Here is a 22,677-nt window from a genome sequence, read left to right on the forward strand (position 1 = left end):
GCACACCCTGGGAGTTATCACCCGGGAGTCCCACTGTGGCGTTCGTCAGTATCACAAATTTAGCAGAGATGAGGGTGTGTAAACGTCTACGGTCATTACTAAGGTACACGAAACTTTCAGTAAAATAGGCCTCCGGGCTTGGACTTGTCCCTGCATCGTCAAATTTTGAGCTGTGCTTGATGTAGAGATAGGTTTGAGAATACCAAGTCAGGCCTGGGGTAGGTGGTGGGTGGACACATGAGTGGACAGGTGGTTGTGCAGGGACATGGGGTTGGACCAAAGGATCTCAAGCAGCCGAGTCCCTGAAGTTCTCACTGGGCAGTTTCCGCTTTGATTCTTCATAATGCTCAGATTTCCCAGCTTTTTCAAAAACCTCAAAGTCTTGTCTTTGTCCCCAACCAGCGAGTTGATAGAAGTTGAGTGTGAGGATAAAACCCTGGGCTTCAAAATGAAAGGCTACATTTCCAACGCAAACTACTCGGTGAAGAAGTGTATCTTCTTACTCTTCATCAATCGTAAGTGAATTGGAATCAGGTGAGGGAGTCTGTTCAGAAGGGAATCTGATGGGACCACGGGGCAATTCCTCGTCCACAGGTGTGTGAGCACCCAGGGAAGCCTTATGGTAAAGTTGTGGTTATCAGTTCGGGAAGCGTTTATAGTTTCTCCTGTCAGTGTGCGCAGCCCTCTGATGGGTGCTCGTTGCTAGCTGACAGTGGAAAACACGGTTCTTGCTTTTGAGAGAGCGCCTGTCAGTGCCCCAGTAGCCAGCATACCTTCCTCACCTGCTGGCATTGGTGGCCTTCCACACAGGCCAGAGGTGGGCCTTTGTTCTCCTGAGGTCAGGTCCTGTGTTTGCAGCTGTGTGGGGAGCAGGCGAAGGCCTCCTACATAGCAAATGTCATTAAAGCACAGAAAGTAGCACCTGGAATGAGAGGACAGCAGGTAGAGCACCGATCTTGCATGTAACTGACCCGGGTTCGATCCCTGGTGTCCCATCTGGTCCTCTGAACCTTGCCCAGGAATGATCCTGGAGTGCAGTGGAGTAAACCTTGAGCACAACTGGGTGTAGCCCACAAAACTAGAGTACAGAAAGTTGAACTTAGCTGTGTGGCATGCATGGCAGCACAAAATAGAATGAAAGCTATGTCTTGACATTTTCTGCTTTTGAGAGGAGGGCCCCTGGAGCGGGGGTGGGGGTAGGGGTCTACTATCGGTGCTGCAGTAGGTGTTTCTCCTGCCTGCTGGGGGCTCCTCTGACAGTGGGGATCAAACTCAGGTTTCCTGCATGCAAAGCATAGATTCAGTTCAGAATTTTCTTTTTGATCCCATGATTTCTCTTTATAAATAAAATCATTTTTAATACAGAAAGTAGTCTTGGAAATCAGGGTAAAATTTCACGAAATGGACTTTTCTCTCCTTCCTCGCCAATCTTTCGTTTTCTATCAACAGATTGCATACATGATTGCTACTTAGTAAATTCTATTTTGCATTCTGCCTCATTTTTACATGATATCCCATTATAAGCTTTTGAGAAGGTGACAGGGTCACAGCGGGCAATTTAAACATGCTCTGAATTTTCCATCAAGAATTAAAATCTATTATTTTTATTATCTAATTTCTTTCACCTTTTTGTTTAAAGCAAGTCATAATTCTTTGATATTTTGTTTGCTTGCCATGGAAAATTATATTCCTGTGCCAGAGATAAAGTATAGCGGTAAGATGCTTGCATTACGTACAGCCGACCTGGCTTCAATCCCTGGCACCACATATGGATCCCGCCAGGAGTAGCCCCTGAGCATTGCCGGGTGTGGCCTCCAAAACAAACAGAAAAATAGTATATTACCCCTTCCACTTATTGTAATAATCAGCTACAAATGTCCCAACAATTGCTCAAAGTAATAAAGAAACAGGAAAGAGCTCATATTTTGCTGGTACAGTCTGGTACACTGGTTTATATTAACAGATCCTCTTTTTTTAAAACCTACTTCTGCAGAGAGGACGTAAGGCATAACAAAGCTTGCTTTGATCAAGGCGCAGAAAATGTGTTGCATTTGTATTTTCCTAACCATGAAGGAAGACTGCTTGGTAACACATGGGTTGGCTGTAGAATAAACTTGCGAAGCTCAGCCTGAGGGCCAGGGCCAGACCTGTGCTTCTGCCGGGGCCCTAAGCACGGGGCCTCGGGTAACCTCAGCTCACCTGACCAGGCGGCCAGGCTCCTCACGTAGTGAAGAGGTGTCAGCTCTTCCTCGTGTCACTCAGGTCACGGCACACTTGCATGCTCTCTCAGGTGTCCAGGACAAAGAACAGTCATCAGGCCGTGGCTTAGGGCAGGAAGCCTCAGCTGGGCAACTCCAGCTGTGCCGTTGTCCTTTCCAGGCCTGCCCAGGACCCAGGCCACAGAGTGCAGTGACATTATTGAGGGGCCTGGATAGAGGGAGCATGCAGAGATTAACATTTTGCAGATCAACCCCAACTTAATTATTTTTATTTAAATTTTTAATTAATTTTTTTTTTCTTTTTGGGTCATGCCCAGTGATGCTCAGGGGTTCCTCTTAGCTCTGAACTTGGGAATTACTCCTGGTGGTGCTCAGGGGACCATATGGGACGCTGGGGATTGAACGTAGGTTGGCCGAGTGCAAGGCAAACGCCCTACCCGCTGTGCTATCGCTCTGGCCCCAGATCACCCCCACTTTACTGATAGGAAGTAATGATGCACCACATCTCTGGCCACACCAGCAGTGGATCCATCAGCAGGTTATTTGTCAAGGACAGGAAAGGGCTGTGTGTTCTGAAACTAGGTAATCTTCTGATTTAGTCTGCTCGTTCCTAACTTTTATTGTTTCCCCTCAAGTCTGCCTCCTTTCCTGTATTAAACATCTACTGAAGGCCAGAGAGTTAGTACAGGGTTTAAGACACGTGGCGTGTGTATCACTGACTTTGGTTCAGTACCCAGAACCACTTGCTGGAGGTGGATCAACTGCAACCCCTATGGGGGAAAAAAAAAAATTAAACTATGAACACATGCCATTTTCTGTGTCGCCCAACTGCTGAGAAGACCCATTCTGATCCTTTGTGACTCAGTTTGCACCCCAGTATTGAAACCGCTCCCCTCACTGCACTGTTTGGCACACACAGGGTACCTGTGATGTGTCACCCGCATGAAGGAGCAGGATAAAAATCGTGTGAGCTGATGTCATCTGGCCCACTGGGCCGAGCAGATCTGCCCACCTGGGCTGACTGAGGGCAGGGAAGTCGGGAGCAGAATGTACTGCCCCATCATTCTGCAGGCCAGACAAGGGGGGAGCACCCCATGCGACGCCCTCCTCTGTGCTGGGTGACAGTGACTCCTTTAGAGGCACTTCCTTCCTGGCTCTGCTGTGCGTGTCACTCCAGAGCTGTCGTCCTTTCGGGCAGTCCTCGGCGTGGTGTGAGTGCACACCTGTCACCTAACTGCTTTCCTTTGGGTTTGTTTTTTTTTCCCCTTTTTTCAGATCGGCTGGTAGAGTCAACTTCCTTACGAAAAGCCATAGAAACAGTGTATGCCGCGTACTTGCCCAAAAACACACACCCGTTCCTGTACCTCAGGTAACGCAATACCACACCCGCCGCTCGTGACTCACAGGGAACAGAAATGATCTGGTTCTTTCTTCTTTGAAAGACAGGGGCTTGCTGAGGCTGACCCAAGGGTACCCCGTAAGGCACTGGTGAAAGGGTGTCCTGTCCCTTGTATGGGCAGAAGACGCACCTTTCCTCCTTCACTCACTGTGTTCTTGGCCCAGAATGTGGCTAAGAAACCACCTCCTTTGGGGCCCTTCCAGCACCTGAAACCTCACGTTGTGAAACCTCCATTTTCAAATCAATGCAAGAATGCATTTGGAGGTCATAGCTAAAGAAGTGTTTAAACTGACCTCTGTTTTAAATTTTGATGACAGCAAGTTTTCTCACCTGTCTTGATCCTCATCTCATCCTGAAAAATAAGAGTTGTAATAAGGGTTGTACTAAGGGTTAAAATAAGCGTTCATGGTTATTAGATGAGACAAGTTAAGTGACGTGGCCCAGATTGTGTAATAAGAAATTCTTTCTAGTTTGGGAGTGATGGTAATAATGGTTTAAGTTTTTATATTACTCTAAAGCATATAACAAATATGCGAAGTACATGCAAAGTGTGTTCGGTGGGCGTAATCCCCCCATATCTCAAATCCACCTTCCAGCTGCGGAACGGGAGGCGGGGATGCTGTGGCCTGCCCAGAGCCCCGCAGCCCTTACCTCAGCAGAGCTGGCATCTGCGTTCCGCTCCCGAGACTTGTCAGTGTCATTGGGCCCCTCCCAGGCTCCTGGAAACGACCTAGCTCAGGAGCCCAGATTCTTTTCCCCATTTCCCCGCCGTCCAAGCTCATCCGTCATTCCCTTTTCCTCCCCCTGACCAGTTTGGAGATCAGCCCCCAGAATGTGGATGTCAACGTGCACCCCACCAAGCACGAGGTCCACTTCCTGCATGAGGACAGCATCCTGGAGCGGGTGCAGCAGCACATCGAGAGCCGCCTCCTGGGCTCCAACTCCTCCCGCATGTACTACACCCAGGTGAGGGGCCGGGAAGACGTACCTGAGCAGCAGGCCCTTCCTGGCGCCTGCCCGAGGGATTGGGATGCTGCCCTTGCCCCCCTCTGGGCCCTGAGTGACTGCGGGGGAAACAGACTCGGCAGCAAAGGAGCCGAGCCATAGTACAGTGGACAGGGCGCTTGCTTGTCTTGCATGCGGCCGACCCACATTCGATCCCTGGCATCCCATGGGGTCCCCCGATCCCTGCCAGGAGTGATCCCTGAGCACCGCCGAGTGTGGCCCAAAACCAAAAGGAAAAGAAGGAACAAAGGCGGTGGCAGAGCAGATGCTCTGACACGTGACCCTTTCCCTCTGAGAAGGTCAAGGGATGGCTGATCTCTCAGGGGCAGGGCCAAAGTGGGGGTCAGGGTCCAGGCAGTGGCACAGTGGAAAGAGCAGGGTCTCACGGCAGAGACCCAGTGACTGCCCTTGTCACTGCCCTTGTCGCTGATTTCACCCCTCACCCCCTCCATGCCTCCCTCCGTGTCTTCCTCAGTCAAGGTGGAACGGGTCATCCCCAGCTTGCAGGCAGTGGAGAGAGAAAGAGCAGAACTGTGTCTGTACAGGGCCCTTCCCTTGCAGGCATCCCGTTTGTGAGTCCAAGCTGTCCCCACCTTTTTAGGGCTTCAGTTTTCCATCAAGCAGATTGGCTCATTGGATCTGCAGGGACCCCTCTGTTCCCACATGCTGTGATTCTGGGCAGTGCTGGGTTTATGGAAGGCAGCAAGGGTTTGTGCTCCCCATAGGAACAGTGCACAGTCCTGCTCCCCGTCAGATTACAGTGGAGCTTGTCGGCAGCTCGGGCTTCAGTGAGGCCCAGAGACCAGTGAGGGGAAGGCTGCGTATACCTGTTGGCCGGAGCTTACATCCGGAAGCATGCTTCTGTCCAGAATTCTGTATTTTGGGCGAGGATTCTAGATGGGTGATGCCATGTGCATCCTTTCACGTCCCAGCAGCAACCACATCCCACTTGTGATGCTCGCCAGCAGAGTTGGGGTGGGGCGGCCACCATGCCTCCTGTCACGTTCCTCATCAGTAGCTGAATGTTTCGCTGTTCATTCATCAGGACCTGAATCAGTTGTTTCTCAGGGATTATCAGAGTATGATTTTCTAGATCAGGGATGTGGTTTAGCATTAGAGTATATGCCCTATAGGCTTGGAGTCACATTCAGTCACCAACACTGTAAAAATAAATAGGATTTTGAAAGAATCATTGATTGAGCACTAACTCAACTTTTCTATGTAGAGTAACTTTCCTCAGTTGTTAGTTGTTATAGGTTCTCTTGAAATAGACCAATTCATACTGGAAAGCATGGCTAGTGGATGGTCCAGCCCTTTATTGATTTACAGAGGATGCATTTTCGTCCTTGCGAGCTCCAGTCATCTTTAATGGCTGCTCCTCTCCCTGTCTTCCTTTCTCCCTCTCCTTTTCTCTCTCTTGGAGTTTGGCGTCACTGTTTAAGTAATATGATGTAATTAATTGCTTATAGCCGTTTTCCTTTTTGGCTTTTGGACCATGCCTGGCTGTACTCAGGGCTGACTCCTGGCTCTGAGCTCAGGGGCTCACGGCTCAGGGGGCGGGCACACGGGGTCCCAGTGGTCAGTGACCCCAGGTCAACTGCGTTCAAAGCAAGTGCCTTCCCTGCCGTACTATGCAGCCTTGCTGGCCCTTCGTTTCCCTTTTTTTCATGCTTGCATTCCCATTTTAGGCCAGTGGATGCCTCTTTGAGGTGCTGCTCTTGCATTTTTGTCATGACTCACTTAGTGTTTAATGGTTTCCTTGTTTCTGGCAAGACAAACTGTTGTGGCTCTCTCTGTACTTTCCCAGCCCAAGCCCTGGAATTAGCCATTTCTCCGAGGAGCTTCTCGAGTAGAAAATGGTATTTAGAGACTATAATCTGGGATCAGAGGTCCTCATTGCTACTGGGTGGTCTTTGCTTTTACACCTTTCTGATACATAGAGCTAGGAAATATGTCTGTTTAAAAACAGATGATAGAATTATGGCTGCTAAGAGCTGGGGGCACCAGAAACGATGAGTTAGTATTTAATGGAAAAATAATTTTGTCTGGGAGAATAAAAACATTCCACACTATCAATGTAGTTAATACTATACTGTATTTTTTTAAATACTATACTGTATTATTATGGTTAAGTAATAAATTCTAAGTATATTTGTAAAATATATTTAAGTAACATACTTAAGCATAGATACATTGCCCAAAATTTGACTTTTATACCAATGTTTCCATTTCTAGCTTTTTCTTTCTTTTTTTTTCTTTTTGGGTCACACCCAGCGATGCTCAGGGGTCGCTCCTGGCTCTGCACTCAAGAATTACCCCTGGCCGTGCTCAGGGGACCATATGGGATGCTGGGAATCGAACCCGGGTCAGCCGCGTGCAAAGCAAATGCCCTACCCGCTGTGCTGTCGCTCCAGCCCCACCATTTCTAGCATTTAATATTCTGAGAATTTTCCTGAATTTTTGAATCTTACCTTTGTCATGTCTTATATTTGGAATTTTGGTCAGATTGCTTCTCTGAGAATTTTGTGATGATCATTTATTATACCTGGTTCTTTCCTTTTCCCACTCTGCTCCGTGTTGGCTCCTGTACTTCCATAATCATGTTCTGAATCTTCCCATTTTTTGGACACAGACTTTACTGCCAGCCCTTGCCGGCCCTTCTGGGGAGGTGATCAAGTCTGCCTCGGGTGTGGGCCCCTCATCTGCTTCTGGAAGTGGCGAGAAGGTCTATGCTCACCAGATGGTTCGCACCGACTCCCGGGAACAGAAGCTGGATGCTTTTCTGCAGCCCCTGAGCACGGCCCCGGCTGCCCGGCCCCAGGCCTCGGGCCCGGAAGACCAGCCAGACGCTCCCAGTGGCGGGGCCAGGCAGCAGGACGAGGAAATGCTGGAACTCCCGGCCCCGGCGGAAGGGGCTGCCAAAGATCAGGGCTTGCAGGGGGCTGCTGCCGAGGAGACCTCTTGCAGATCGGAGAAGCGAAGCCCCCGTTCTAGTCCGGACAACCCCAGGTATGAATTTGGGGGGAATAGCACAGCTCCGTTCTTTGGGAAAACTGCCCCAGACTGACCTGTCGGGGGCGTCTTACACCGTCTGTCTGTCTGACCTGTCCCAGTCTCCAGTGTGGCGGTGCCTCGGCCTGTTCTCTCCCGCCTTTGTCCGTGGCCTGACAGGGGTCCAGCCCTGAGGCCTCCAAGGTAATGTCACAATTCTAGACATGAGTTAAAAAAAAAGTTTCAGAAGAACAATCAAATATTGTATTCATTAAGAATTTTTTGGTTTTGCTTTTACCCACACCTGGAGGTACTCAGCTCTGCTCCGAGGGGTCACTCTTGGCAGGGCTGGTGGGGACCGTATGGAATACCAGGGGTCGAACCCAGGTCGACTGTGTCCCGGGCACCCTACCCACGGTACTTGCTCTCCAGTCCCTGTTTTTTTTGCTTTTGTTTTCGGGCCACGCCTGGTGGTGCTCAGGGTTTGCTCCTGGCTCTGTGCTCATGGATCATTCTTGGCAGCGCTCAGGGGCCCATATGGGATGCTGGAGATGGAACCCAGGTTGACTGCGTGCAAGGCAGCTCTCTACCTGCTGTATTATCTCCCTCTAGCAATAGTGGTTTTGATAAAGCCTCAACAGCAGAGGTGATTAGGGAGAAAAGTGTCAACTAGCTTGCATATATGAGGATTCTCTATCGTTCCACTCAAAACCGCTCGAACCCATTTCAGCTCAAATTACAGAATTCCCCGAAACCCGTAAGCTGAAGGTGGAGAGAGAGCGAGTGGGCAGTGAAGACTGTACTAGTGACCGAGTGGGACTTGTTAGGTGTCCGTTCCGCAGGGTCTGTAGAGATGGCTCCCTAGATCTGTCAGTAGGGGTTGGGTTATTGTTACAGGGCACGAGGGGAACGGGACATGGGTCAGTTGTTGGGCCACACCCAGAAGTGCTGGGGCTTACTCCTGGCTCAGGGATCCAACTGGGCTCAGCTGCGTGCAGAGCAAGGACCTCCAGCTTTGCATGGTTTCTCCATCCCCACAGTCAGCCTTTTTTCTGGGCACTCATGCAGGCCACCAGAACCTCGGCACCAGTTGACGGTTGGAGCTTAAATGAGTTGTTTGTTCCAGTTTTCTCATTTCTTAGCCAGGCACCGTAACTTTTAAAGCTGTTTTCCCTGGAGAATGTTAAAGCATGCCAGGTACTTGGCGCTCCTCCCTGTCCAAGCTCTGAACAGTCTTCCAGGGAAGTATTATTATTCTAAGTATTATTCACAAGTGTTCATCACTTGTGAAATTAGCATCGCAGGCTCTTCCCCATGCAGCAGTGAAGGAAATCGTCCCCCCCCTCCAGAGTCAGAGAGTTGCACCCTTGCTGAGCTCCAGGCTTGACGTGCTCGGGATCCATCCTCCTGGAGCGTCTTGTGCCGCCCTTGGTGCTCGGCTGCACTTTCGGGGCTGCTCACCGCCCGCCCTTGGACCCATCGCCGCATGGCTGGGGAAGACTCTAGCTTCATGTCACTCAGGCTTCACCTCAGGTGTCTCTTCTGCCAGAGGCCTCTGTGATCCTTTTCACTTAAAGTCCTGTCATTCACAGTATTAGAAATCATGGCACAGAAAATAAATCGATTTCTCTCCTCTTCCCTCCCCACTGTTCACTTCTGTTCCTTTTCCTTAGGTTCTTCATTGCGTTTCTTGCTACTTGAAGGATCTCTCGTCAGGAGCTCTCTGACTCCCTCCCTTTAGGAAGCGTGATGAGGGCAGGCACTTGGTCATGGCCACCGCCGTGGTTTGCACTGGAACAGGGTCTGGCGGATGGGCAGGCAGAGGATAAGTGAGATTTGGCAGGGCGCGCTCACACGTCCGTCCACAGCGCTGAGCGAGCCTCCCTCAGTCTGCACTGGGTGCTCGGGGTTGTCAGATCAAGCAGGGTGCCAGGAACCCTGCGTCCCACAGCTTTCGGGAGCCTCCACAGCTGCACACAACCGGCAGAGAGAAGCCGCGCCCTGCAGGAGTCAGAATAGTAATAATAACGAAGAACAGCCGTGCACGCTGCCAGTTTCTTCTCTTCCTTGTAGAAAGAGACACCGGGAAGGCTCTGATGTAGAAATGGTGGAAGACGATTCCAGAAAGGAAATGACCGCAGCTTGTACCCCCCGGAGAAGGATCATTAACCTCACCAGTGTCCTGAGCCTCCAGGAAGAAATAAACCAGCGGGGACATGAGAGTACGTAAGTGCCGTGGCCTGCCCGGGACTCGAGGGGCGGCACTGCAGAGGGGAAGGCGGGGGCTGCAGAAAGCGTTTCTGGGAGGGTGGCCACGGCCCTGTGCCGAGCATACTTTTCCTTTGCTTCCTCAGCAGCGGCTGACACGCTAGTTTTCCACGAGGCGAGAAAGGGGGAGAAGTAGTCTCTGGTTTTAATTAGAGTTCACTGGCATGCTCACCAAAACACAGGAGATGGAGCAGGGCAGTTGCCGAAATAGCCTTCAGGGGAATTTTAGTTGCAGATCAAAGCCGGGAGTCACTGGCAGCATTCTAGTCCTGTGGCTGGAAGGGGGTTTGCAGTTTTGCTGGCAGCACACAGACCTCCCGGCTCCGAGTTCGTACCCTGGGAGCACCCCTGCTGCTGTGCGACCTTAGACTCCTGACTTAACCTCTCTGCGCCTCGGTTTTTCCTTCTCTGAAAAGTGAGATTCATTGTATAGATTATTGTGCTGCTGAGAGTGAAATGTCAGGGAGAGAGGACTCGGCAGACGGGGTGTGGGCTTTGCATGCAGGCCCGAATCAGGTCCCCATATTTCATGGTCTTCTGAGCATGGAGCATGGCCTGGAGCAGCCCCTAAGCACGAAGCCAGGAGTCAGCCTTGAGCACTGTGGAATGAGGTCTGAAATGAACACATACATGGCATTCATAAATGAAAGCATTATTTTAAAAAGGAAAAAAAAATATCCACAAAATGCTTGTTATACAGTAGAGGGTTGGTGGAGTTTTCTGTTGCTCCCATTTGGCTTGGGGTCATTTGGCAGTGCTCAGGGGTCCAATCTAGGCCTCCTCTGTGCTCTAAGGCGAGCGCGCAGCCCTCTGACCTCTCCTGCTCTCTAGAGATTCTTATTTCCTGAAGACAAAGTAACAGGTCGCTGTCCTCTTTAGAAATCGCTTGCCAGAGGCCTGCGTGACGCTGGCGTGTGGAAGCTATTGTGGCTTCTGCTGCTCTACTCGACTCTGGTTTCAGGAAGGAGACGGGGGCAGCGGGCTGGGGATGGAGCTCAGAGGGCTGGCGCACGCGCAAGGCCCGAGGTCTGACCTGGTGCTGCGTGCTCCCCTGAGCACCCCTGGAGGTTGTCATCGCCGCCTCCCTACGCATTGCCAGGAGCACCCCTGCGGTGTCCACTCCCTCCCCGGGCCAGGGAGACTTGACCCTCACTACAGCTTGGCTCTGCTCCCTGGGCAAGCACGTGATTCACTGTCCGGGGCTTCCGATGGCGGCTCTGCCCTTGGGGCTGCACAGCCAGCCGTGGCCTTCCCGGTTTGGACCCGTCCCACGTTTCATGACTAAATTGGTTAGATTTCAGGAGCGTGATATCCTAAAGTGCAAACTCCAGGTTAACTCTGGAAAGGCGCGAGGCTCTGAGGAGCAATTTTGTGCCGTTCCCACCGTTCTCACGCTTCTGAGACAGCCATTCCGACACGGTGGCCTCTTGTTTCCTGTCGGTCACTGCTCGTTTGCAGCGGCTTGGGAAAGTCTGCCGTGCCTTTCCTGTGTGCTTTTTTCATTTTAAACTTGATTTAAAAAAAAAAAAATTGGGGCTGGAGCGATAACACAGCGAGTAGGGCGTTTGCCTTGCACGTGGCCGACCCAGGTTCAAATCCCAGCATCCCATATGGTCCCCTAAGCCCTGCCAGGAGTAATTCCTGAGTATAGAGCCAGGAGTAACCCCTGTGCATCGCCGGGTGTGACTCAAAAAGAAAAAAAAAATCATTGAATCACAGTGAGATAGTTACAAGATTGAGTTCATGATTTGGTATCAGTTATATAATGTTCCAACACCCATCCCTTCACCAGTGTACATTTCCTGCCACCAATGTCACCAGTTTCCCTCCTGTCACCCCCCTTCCACCTCTGTGGCAGGCTCTGCTCTGCTCTGCCTCTCTCTCTGTCTCTGTGTCTGTCTGTCTGTCTGTCTGTCTGTCTGTCTGTCTGTCTCTCTCTCTCTCTCTCTCTCTCTCTCTCTCTCTCTCTCTCTCTCTCTCTCTCTCTCTCTCCCCTCCCCCTCTTTGGGCATTATGGTTTATAATACAGATACTGATAGGTTATTAGTATGTCTCTTTGCCTACTTGCAGCACTCAGTTCTTACCCAGAGCGATCATTTCTAACTATTATTGTCATACTGGTCCCTTCTCTATCCTAACTGTGCTTTGCCCCCAGCACACTTGTGGCAAGCTTCCAACCATGACCAGTCCTCCTAGCCCTGTTTTTCCTGGACTTGGATATTAGTCTCATGCTATTTCTTTTTTTTAATGCACTGTCATCCCATTGCTCATGGATTTGCTCGAGTGGGCACCAGTACCGTCTCCATTGTGAGATTTGTTGTTACTGTTTTTGGCATGTGGATTACGCCACAGGGAGCTTGCCAGGCTCTGCCGTGTGGGTGGGATACTCTCGGTAGCGTGTCAGGCTCTCCGAGAGGGTCGGAGGAATCAAAGCCAGTTTGGCCGTGTGCAAGGCAAATGCCCTACCTGCTGTGCTATGAGCGCAGTCATTCTATATCTGTCCCTCTCTTTCTGACTCATTTCACTTAGCATGATACTTTCCATTTCCATCCATTTGCAAGCAAATTGCACGACTTCATTTTTCCTAACAGCTGCCTAGTATTCCATTGTGTAGATGTGCCACAGTTTCTTCATCCAGTCATCTGTTTTCAGGCATTTGGGGTGTTACCAGATTCTGGCTATTGTGAATAGTGCTGTAATGAACCAAGAAATGCAGATGGTGTTTCTGCTGTGTTTTTGGGCCCCCAGGTTGTATTCCCAGGAGTCGTATTGCTGAGTCAGATGGGAGCTCAATTTCTAGTTTTTTGAGGAATGTCCATATTGTTTTCCAGAAAGGCTGCACTAGTCAACATTCCCACCAGCGATGAATGAGAGTCCCTATCTCCCTGTATCCATACCAGCACTGGTTAAACTTTATTTAAACACCGTGATTTACAAAGTTGTTCACAATACAGTTGTTTCAGGGATTCAGTTTTCAGCACTGGTACCATTGCCATGTGCCCTTTCCTCCACCAGTGTCCCTAGTTTTCACCCCCCCTCTGCCCCCCAACAGCCTGCTCCCTTAGCAGGCCCAGAAGGGTTTGCCAGGGCCATTGCCTGAGGGTTCACTGAGCTGTTAGGTGTGAGTTGGGCCTCCCGTGTGACTGCATTCACTCGTCGAGTTTAGAGGGCTGCTACTCAATTTTCCCATCCGGTTTTCCCGTTTCTCCTGGGACATCTGCTCTGTGCAGTTTGGAGGTGTTGTGCGGCTGCAGATGTGGCTGCATGCTTTGGGGGCTTCGGAGCTGGGGTGATCAGATGAAGGTGTCAGTCCTGAATTTGGGCCATTTCTCTGGCAGCAGCGGCCTCCACATGCATCCCCTCAGGGATGGTGCCCACAGTCTGAGAATCTTCGCACGGGGGGGCGGGGTCCCCTTCTGAGACTTTGGCTTCCTTTGCTGCTTCTTGAGGGCGGGGCCTGTAGGGATCTGTCCCTTTGGATCCTTGGCCAAGTGGTCAGGTGAGGCTGTGGATGCCCGTGGGGAAGAATGAAATGCAGGTCCTTGGCAGCCGGAGGGAGCCATGAAGAGACCCAGGTGCGTGGGCGCGCACAGAAGAGGGCCCTACCTGACCTCTGGGTTTGCGTCTGCCCAGGTGAAAGGTGAGGCGGGTCTGTCAGGAGCACGTACCCCCTCCCCTGCTGGGGCTCAGCTCTGCCTCACTCGCTGTGGATGTGCCACAGAGTTCCGTGCAAAACCCTGCAAGGAAGTCTCTGACCTTATTTTCTTTTTAGTGGATTATGTAGCTTTCTCTTTCCTCCAGTGCCTCATTACACTAGCTTATTTGATGTTCTCCAGCTTTCAAAAGGACCATTTCTCCACCTACACAGCGCATCCTGCAGAGACACTGAGTTTCCAGTGGGAACAGAGGGGATCTCCTTTTCTAAGTAGGGGGGAGGGGCAGAGATCGGAGTTACCCAGAACTTAAATCTTGGCTGGGGAAGTAGCGAAAGGGCTCGAGCATGTGCTTTGCATTCAGAAGACCAGGGTTCGATGCCTGCTACTGCGTAGTTCTCTGCACTATGCAGGGAGTGCCCCTAAGCACCAAGCCAGGATCGTTGTGGTCCGGATTCCACACATGGTGTGTCAGGCACTGCCAGGGTGCTCCCCAAACAAAACAAAGCCGGGCATTCATTTGTGGTGGCCAAAGCTCTCAAAAACTAGAGCAAAACATGCATAGGCTTTTCACTGCCCCCGACCTTCCAGCCCTTCCGTCTTTCTCTAGACCTTTCACGGTGGGGTTAATTCTTTGAATTAAAAAAAAAAAAATGAGAAGCAATCTCTGAGTGCAGAGCCAGGAGTGCACACCCCTGAGCGTGGCTGGGTGTGGCCCCAAACAAAACATGTAAAATGTGTAGAGGAGGTACACAGACACCTGCCCCAGAATCAGCCTTGGCATCAAGGTTGAAGCCTCTGTGTGCAGTTCCCCGACTCTGTCCCCCGCCCTCTCCCTGAGGGGTGATTATGCTCCCAGGTGGTGGGATTGCCTTCTCTACTTTCTACTTTCTGTTTCACTGTCCTGTTTATAGTCCTAAAATGTTTACTGTTTACTTTCACAAGCTTAAGTTTTATAGAAATGAAATTAGCGTATTTTTGCAGTGCTTCAATTCACGGTGCACATATGCGTGCATGTATTCCTACAGTTCCTTTGTCTTAGGTGCGCTGGCTCATTTTTTGTGTGTAAGAGATGTCACTGTTGGGCCCAGAGCAATCGTATAGCGGGTAGGGTGTTTGCCTTGCATGCGGCCAACCAGGGTTTGATCCCCAGCATCCCATATGATCCCTTAAGCACCTACAGAAATAATTCCTGAGTGCACAGCCAGGAGTAACCCCTGAACATCAACAGGTGTGACCCAAAAAGCAAGGAGGGAAGAAGTCCCTGTTGGAAGGACAGTTGAAGGACATTTGTTCTCTCCTTCCTCCTACAGGCCTCACTCAGCCATGGAGAGGACCCAGTGGTCATAACATAGCAATTGTTTGTTTTGTTGTTGTTGTTGTCGTCGTCGTTGTTGTTTGGTTTGCGGGTCTGTCTTGGGGAGCTTAAGGTCACTCCCCAGAGAGCTTAGCATGTGAAGCTTGCACTCCGGCCTGGCAGGTAATTTTCTGAAGAGATTGTGTAACTTTGTCCCCATCCCCACCAGCAGTGTCCCTAAGGCGTTTTTTTGGGGGGAGGGGGGTGGCGAGGGCCACACCTGGCAGTGCTCAGGGGTTACTCCTGGCTCTGCACTCAGGAGTTACTCCTGGCAGTACTCAGGGGACCATATGGCATGCCACGAATCGAGCCCAGGTCTGCTGTGTTAAAGGCAACTGCCCTACCCACTGTACTCTCGCTCCAGCTCCTATGACTAAGGTTTTTTTTTGCTCTACTTTCTCTCTGTATTCGAGAATGCCAGACTTTCTACTAATTGGGTAGTTGTGAGATGGTATTTGATAAAGGTTTTTATTCACATTTATCTGGTCACTGATAAAATTGAATAGTATGTTTCCTCTTAGGTTAGCTGCCTATTCAGATCTTTTACGTGCGTTTGTAATTTGGGGACTTTTCTAACTGATTTCAGAAGTTCTTAATATATGTGGTCAGTTTATTAGTTACATGAAATTAGTTACATGAAAACATCTCCCGCTAGCTGCATATTTTTCATGAATACTTGTTTTATTAACAGAACGTCTTTGATTTTTTTTTGAAATAGGCAGATTTTTTATGCGCTGTTCTTTAGAGCTTGGTTTTCCAATCTTATGTAGGAAATCCTTCCCTAACCCCGTGATAAAGATACTTTATCACTAGACTGTCTCCTAAGATGCTTACACTTCATCCCTGTCTGGACAGCATCTTCTGTGACTAGTGTTTGATTCCCGGTTTCCAGGAGAACGTCTTCCTGTTCCATTACACGTCGTCATTCTCGTCTGTCCGTGTTTGTGCTTCTTTCCCTTCACACTCTCAGGGTCTGCCTCCGTGCAGCCCGAGGTGGCAAACTTGGCTTTGCTTTCGTCTGACTTTGTTTTGAAACTTTTTTTTTTCTTTTTGGGTTTAAACTACCAGGCTGGGGCAGTGCAAAACAGCGCAGCAGCTGAGGCACCTGACTTGGTCCCTGAGCACTGCTGGGTGGGATTCAACCCCCAGTTCCCCCACCCTCCCAATTTTATTGAATAATAAAATTCCAGGTTGTCCATTATTTTTTCTTGGTATTGTTAATTTCTTTTAGCTTCTGCTGTCGCTGATGACAGTCCAGCAGTATGGGTGACCATACGCCTGTCTCCGAGTGCTTTCTGGGTCTTTTTTCTTTGGGGTCCTGCAGTGTTTTATGTGCACTGGGTGTGGGGTTTGTTCGACTTCCCTCGAACCTGAGGCTTTGCCTTTTATCATTACTAGCATATTTTCAGATATTTGTCCTCAAAGTCATCAGATATTGTCTCTTTATCCTTTGCAACTTGGACTATAGGTTTGTTTGTTTTTTTTAATTTTTTAGGCTATGTAATATCTCCCATATTTTCCACCTGTCTCTCTGAACTGCATTCTGAGTAATCCCTTCCAGTAAGCTTCCTGTCATTTGCCTTGCCAACTTCAATGTTTAAAGTTAATTTTATCTTGACTTTTAATATCAGTAAATACACTTTTCACTGTTGGAAACTTTTTGGTTCCTTTGGAACTCTGCTACTTACATATTGCTTATTATTTTAATATCTTAACCATACTGAACACGTTTATTTTATCTACGTTGCTGATAACTTCCTGGCTCCTGTTTGCTGATCAAACTCTGTGGTTTCTTCACGAATTAAACACACATGACTTGTCTGTGTGTTTTGTTAATGTTTTGACTGCTTGTGGCCAGTACCTCACTGTGTGGGATTATTTGAAGCCTGGATTGAATACAAATTTGATTTGCTCAGGGATATGGAATAGTCAGCCTGGGCATCAGTTTAAATTAAAATGCCCATATCATGTGTTGGGGAAGTCTGCTTAATATGAATCCTGAATCCTGGCTGCAAAAGGATGTTAGCACCAGTTGATGGCTACACATTCCCGGGGTGTAGTGGTTTTCATTATTCCCGTCCCCAGGCCCTATGTGGGCATTGACTATACCAGTGTTTCCTTTTCACTGAGGATGCAGCTCTGTGGTCTCTCTCCATTAGGCCCCTTGTGCCCATTTCAGATCCATCGAAGGCTTTGGGGTTTGTTTGTTTTTTATCTCCACATGGGCCTCAGAGCCTCAAAAGCTAAACTGTGTAATTTCTGAGGTTCCTCTGGTGAGTTGTGATAAAGTTGGCTGTAGTGTTTCTCTGGGAAGTAGATCTAAGTAGGTCTTAGGTTGAGATCACGGAAGAGTCATGAATCTTTTGACAGTCTCCTTGCACTTGCAAAGGTAAGAAGATGGGAGAGAGAGTACAGGGGTTAAGGCATTTGCCTTTTAACATGGCCAACCCCAGTTCAAATCCCAGCACTACATCTGATTTCTTGAGCACAGAACCAGGAATAAGTCCTGAGCATTGCCAAGTGTGGCTCAGAAATCAATCACAATAAATACGTCGATAAAGACGAGGTAGATTTGGTCTTGTTTGTGTTTCATCAGCAGCTTCATCTCAGCTCTGCTGCTTGGGACTTTGGGATATGAAAGGCATTGATAAAATGCAGTGACTTAATTTTTTTGTCTTCCAGCACTCCGGGAGATGCTGAATAACCACTCGTTTGTGGGTTGTGTGAATCCTCAGTGGGCCTTGGCACAGCATCAGACCAAGTTATACCTTCTCAACACCACCAAACTGAGGTAAACCACGAGTGCCTGAAGAAAATGGGGCTGCAGATGCACGTTGAGGGGGAGAGTGGCGGAGAGCAGGAGGAGGCATGAGGGAGTCGGAGCAGACAGGGATGGGACTCAGACCATGATTCAGATCCAGGCTCAAGCACTTCCTGTTTAGGTCACTAGGGGGCAGGGGGCTTTCCTACAAGTATCCCACCTGTTAAGTGGGACAGTGCTACTTATCTGGAAGTTTCTAAAAAAAATAAGAAAGGGGGTGGGGGGGGGCAGGGAGTTGTAAAAACAAAAAAGAGCAAAGAATTGACATGAGAAGGCAGCCAGACATGGTCTTAAGGCTTTAGCTTCTGTACGGAAGCCTGGGCTGCTGATCAGCTTGTGGGGGCACCAGCTTTTAGAAGCATGGGAGTGTTGATTAATGCTTAGCCAGGTTCCTCCACAGCGCAGAACCATCATTTCGTCCTCTCTGTATCAGGGCTGATTTTTTTTTTTTCATTTTGTCTTTATTGCTTGGCTCTAGAACATGGATTCAGTTTTTTCCTTAGAGTAACTTCATTTTTATTTCTTTCCCCAGTGAAGAGCTGTTCTACCAGATACTCATTTATGATTTTGCCAATTTTGGGGTTCTAAGGTTATCGGTAAGTTTTTTTTTTCCTGCTTCTCATTTCAAGAACTAGTTATTTCTGAAAATAACAGCTCTAATCTGGTATCCTATTTGTAGTTTGGTAAATTTTTCTGAATACACTTAAATTCTGTATTATGTGGTTTATATATAGTGAATCTTTAATAATTTATATGAAGCAGAAGAGACATTTGGTAGCCAGCTTAAAATATTTAGTGTTAATAACGAAGCTAATAATACATACGTTTAAGAAAATTTATATAAAGATGAAAGTGAAAATAAGCATTCTCCAAAGCATTGTCTCTCAACCTTTGCCCACTCATAACCGCCTTCTGAACTTGTTTCCTTCTTATGCCACCTGTCCTACTGGTCGGCACCCTAATCTCAAGCTGTGCCCCCCATTTATAAGGCTTTTTTACCTGTGGCCTCCTGGAATACCCCATGGGCGCACTGGACCAGGTGGTTGAGAAATGCTCTAAATCCCAGTGACCCAAATACAGTCCCAATTCTAATGTTAACTCGTTCTAGTTCATTTCTTACAAAAACCTTTTCACTGTCTAATTTAGAGTTCAAATTGTAGTATCTCGTTTTCTGTATTTTCTGTATTTGACATACTCTACAAAAGCACTTTCTCAGATTCTTACTGGTATTGTGTTCAGTCTCTATAGATCGTTTGGAGGAAATCATCTGTAGGTGGGCTTTGGGCCACACCCAGCAGTGCTCAGGGCTTACTCCTGGCTATGTACTCAGGGATCATTCCTGGTGTGGCTCAGGGCACCGTGTATGGTGCATAAGAGCAAACCTGCGGGAGCTGCATCCAAGGCAGGCGCTGTTAGCCCTGTAATATGCCCAAAATCTTTTTTTATAATTGACTTTATTACAGTTTTGGTTACATCATGGCTTAAAATGTGTTAAGACTTATGGGCACCTATCCAAAGTGCTCAAGGTCCTCCACCACTGTTCCTATGTCACCTCTAGTGGAGGGAAATCTTGTTAGATGTAGCCCTTAGTATTTCACTTCTTTTTGGCCTGCGCGTGCTCAGGACAGACTCCCAGCTCTGCACGTGGGGCTCTGGGCTCAGAGGTGACCATGGCATCTGTTTCATTTCTTCCTGTCAAATCCGGACACTTCATTTCCTCTTTCCTGATTGCACTGACTAGAACATGAGTCAGGTGTTGACTGGAGGTGCAGAGAACTGAAATTCTTCTCTTTCTTGGGCATTTGGGGGAAGTATTCATCTTTAACCACGAAGTATGCTGTGACCATTTATAGTTAATGCCCTTTATCAGGCTGGGCAGTTCCCTTCAGGTCCTGATTTGCTTGGTGTTTTATTGAGTAGATGCTGGGTACCTAAACCACAGTCCCCCACCTCCCCACACATCGCACCTCCCTGCCGCCCTCAGCTAATGTGATGGCACAGGATCGGATAGTTGTGTTGCCTGCATCTTTGGTGTGGTGCTCACCAGGGATTATACTCCTTTAGACAGTTTGTATACCTGCACGCCAGGGGTCGGACTCTTGCATGCTGATGCTTACACACTCCTGGCTGCGCATTGTGGGGATCAGACAGCAGAGCTCAGTGCACACAGGAGCCCTGGAGAATGCACTCAGAGGCTTTAGCCATTGAGGCATCTCCTGGCCCCAGTGTTGGTATTTTTTTTAATACTGTTTCTGTACCCATTCATTGTATGGTTTTTTTTTTTTTCATTTCAGTTTGGTAACACACATTTGATTTTCATGTCAGACCAGCCTTGTGTTCCTACTATGAATCTGGAAATACGTGATTTCCTTTTTATATGGTACTAGAATGAATTTGCTAATTACATTTAGAGATTATCTGGCGCCGGCAGGAGGTGGCTTATGGGTGTGACCTCTGGGTGGCGAGAGACTGGGGGAAGCAGGCAGAGGATCTCTGCTTCCGGATCCCATTGAGCCCAGAGTCCAAGATCCAAGTTCTGCATTACCTGGGTTCACTAATAAAAAAGAATAATAAAAAAAAAATTCTGTGATTGAGTGCATAAATGTTTTAGTTTTCTAGGTTCCATGACTAATTCTTAGTATGAAAAAGATAGTAACTGGTTTGTAACACATAGAAATACATATGTAACAACAGTTAAGAACAGGGAAAATGGAAGAAAATGAGGGCATCTTATTTCTCACATTAGATTTTTCCTCAGCAGATGTACTGTTTGATTTAATCTTATTAATACACACATGCACACATATTTTATTGTTCAGGTGCTAGTTATCCTTTAGCCTTGTGATGTTCTAGAGACATAAAAGGAAATGGCTTCTTCAGCGCTCTGTGGAAGAGGAGAGGGGGAGTGAGATGACCAAGACAACCGCGCTTGTCCCAGGAGAGACCGGGACCTGCTGCAGCCTGTCTGTGCTGTGCGGCTGGCATCTGGATTCCCTCTCTGGCTTGCTCCTTAACGCGCCCGCTCTTTCCTAGGAGCCCGCACCCCTCTTCGACCTTGCCATGCTCGCCTTAGAGAGTCCTGAGAGTGGCTGGACGGAGGAAGATGGCCCCAAAGAAGGTCTTGCCGAGTACATTGTTGAGTTTCTGAAGAAAAAGGCTGAGATGCTGGCGGACTATTTCTCCCTGGAAATCGATGAGGTGAGGAAGGGCCTTTTCGATGCCTTTGTTCCTCTCACCTCATGGGGCATTTGGTTTTTCGGTCACAGCCAGCAGTGCTCAGGGGGGTTTGCTTGGGGGACCCTGCAGTGCCGCCAGCCCTTAGCACCATCTCCCCATCCTTTCTCTGGTGCATTTTATTCAGAGTTGTGGGTTGAAAGGCTGCCCTTTCTAAGCAGCAAGACATGTATGCCACCTCCATCCCTCTGTGTCAGTTATTTCTGTTAGCCATCCTGTTTTCAGGCTAAGGGGGACACATGAATGCCGCAGTCATTCATGTGTCAGTTGTGCTTAGCGCCTTTCTCTCCTGTTTCTTCCTCTTTCTCCTCCATCTTTGAATCTTCCCCTCTGGATGTCCTTTGGCTGGTGAGCCGTACTAGAGGAAAGGTGGCCGGGCAGGATGTGTGTCGGGACAGAAGCTCTTCACAGCTTGAGTCACTGCCCCTGGGGCTCAGCGCAGCCAAGCACCTGGTCACCCACAGCGGCAGGGACCAGGGGAAGGCCTGAAGCGAGCCCGGGGAGGTGGAGTTTGTTTAAACTGGCGCTACATGACCCTTTGTGCCCTGGTTGTGGCTTTTCTCAAGCAGGAGGGAAACCTGGTGGGACTACCGCTGCTGATCGACAACTACGTCCCCCCTCTGGAGGGTCTGCCTATCTTCATCCTGCGGCTCGCCACCGAGGTACGTGACTGGCCAGGCCAGGACTGTGCAAACGGGGTCTGAGTGTACTCGCAGGAGAGAGAGGGCACCCGGCCATCCTTCATGTGGAATGATGGTGGAAATGTTAAAATTCCTCCTCATTCTGCCCACTTCCCAGCAGTAGTCAGCAGTTCAGACGTAACTTCAGTGACTGAAAGTCACAGTTTTTTACCCTTCAACTGTCTGTGGCCTCCATTGAGAATTGAAACATCTGAAGCACCTCCGTATATTAAAGTATTGGGTTCTTTCTTGGACCAGGTGAATTGGGATGAAGAAAAGGACTGTTTCGAAAGCCTGAGTAGAGAATGTGCTATGTTTTACTCCATCCGGAAGCAGTACATGTCTGAGGAGTCAACTCTCTCAGGTCTGCAGGTATGTGGTGAAGGACACTGGCGTCCCAGGCTTGGGACAGGCCCTCACATAACATCACATGCTAAGCCTCATCAGTAGGCAGAGAATTTCACTGGACATTAGGTTTAAACATGGTGGTCCGCTTTTATTCATGAATTTTATTTCCTTCTGCTAGTTCACGAGGTTTCCCTCGAGTGATGTCATTAATAGATGCAAAAACATGTACCAAATGTAAAAACTGCTTATAGCGTAAGTAAACGGAAGTCGGGTTACATCATCCCAGAATAGGGATGTTGGCTTTTCTCTCGACTGCTCTTGGCTTGTTCTGGGCCAGTATCCCCAGTTGACGGCTTTTATGTAGAACACAAATTTTGCCAGGCAAACTGAGGTCAGTCTCCCAGACCCTCTTAGGGAATGTTAGAGTGACACAGAAAGTGCCTGGGTGCCCCGTGCTCCCACGTCACCTTGGTCCAATCAGATGACAGTGCTTTTCAGGTGCCAGCTATTTAGATGATTTGTTTGGGGAATATAAAAATCAAGTCTTGGGCTGGAGCAATAGCACAGCGGGTAGGGCGTTTGCCTTGCACGCGGTCGGCCCGGGTTCGATTTCCAGCATCCCATATGGTCCCCTGAGCACTGCCAGGAGTAATTCCTGAGTGCAGAGCCAGGAGTAACCCCTGTGCATCACCAGGTGTGGTC

At 48.9% G+C, this 22,677-nt stretch overlaps 1 protein-coding gene across 1 annotated transcript in view; it reads left to right on the top strand.

Annotated features, from left to right (window-relative positions):
• Nucleotides 1-22,677, top strand: part of MLH1 (mutL homolog 1) — a 35,586-nt gene that overhangs the window by 11,786 nt on the left and 1,123 nt on the right. Inside the window, exons 9-18 of the mRNA XM_004614579.2 lie at nucleotides 403-515; nucleotides 3,495-3,588; nucleotides 4,431-4,584; nucleotides 7,256-7,632; nucleotides 9,688-9,836; nucleotides 17,575-17,683; nucleotides 18,246-18,309; nucleotides 20,747-20,911; nucleotides 21,517-21,609; nucleotides 21,886-21,999. Of these exons, the coding sequence (XP_004614636.2) occupies nucleotides 403-515; nucleotides 3,495-3,588; nucleotides 4,431-4,584; nucleotides 7,256-7,632; nucleotides 9,688-9,836; nucleotides 17,575-17,683; nucleotides 18,246-18,309; nucleotides 20,747-20,911; nucleotides 21,517-21,609; nucleotides 21,886-21,999 (1,432 nt within the window). The remainder of the gene's footprint in view (nucleotides 1-402; nucleotides 516-3,494; nucleotides 3,589-4,430; nucleotides 4,585-7,255; nucleotides 7,633-9,687; nucleotides 9,837-17,574; nucleotides 17,684-18,245; nucleotides 18,310-20,746; nucleotides 20,912-21,516; nucleotides 21,610-21,885; nucleotides 22,000-22,677) is intronic.

Source organism: Sorex araneus, chromosome 4, assembly GCF_027595985.1.
Source record: "Sorex araneus isolate mSorAra2 chromosome 4, mSorAra2.pri, whole genome shotgun sequence".
In the NCBI taxonomy this organism is placed as follows: Eukaryota; Metazoa; Chordata; class Mammalia; order Eulipotyphla; family Soricidae; genus Sorex; species Sorex araneus.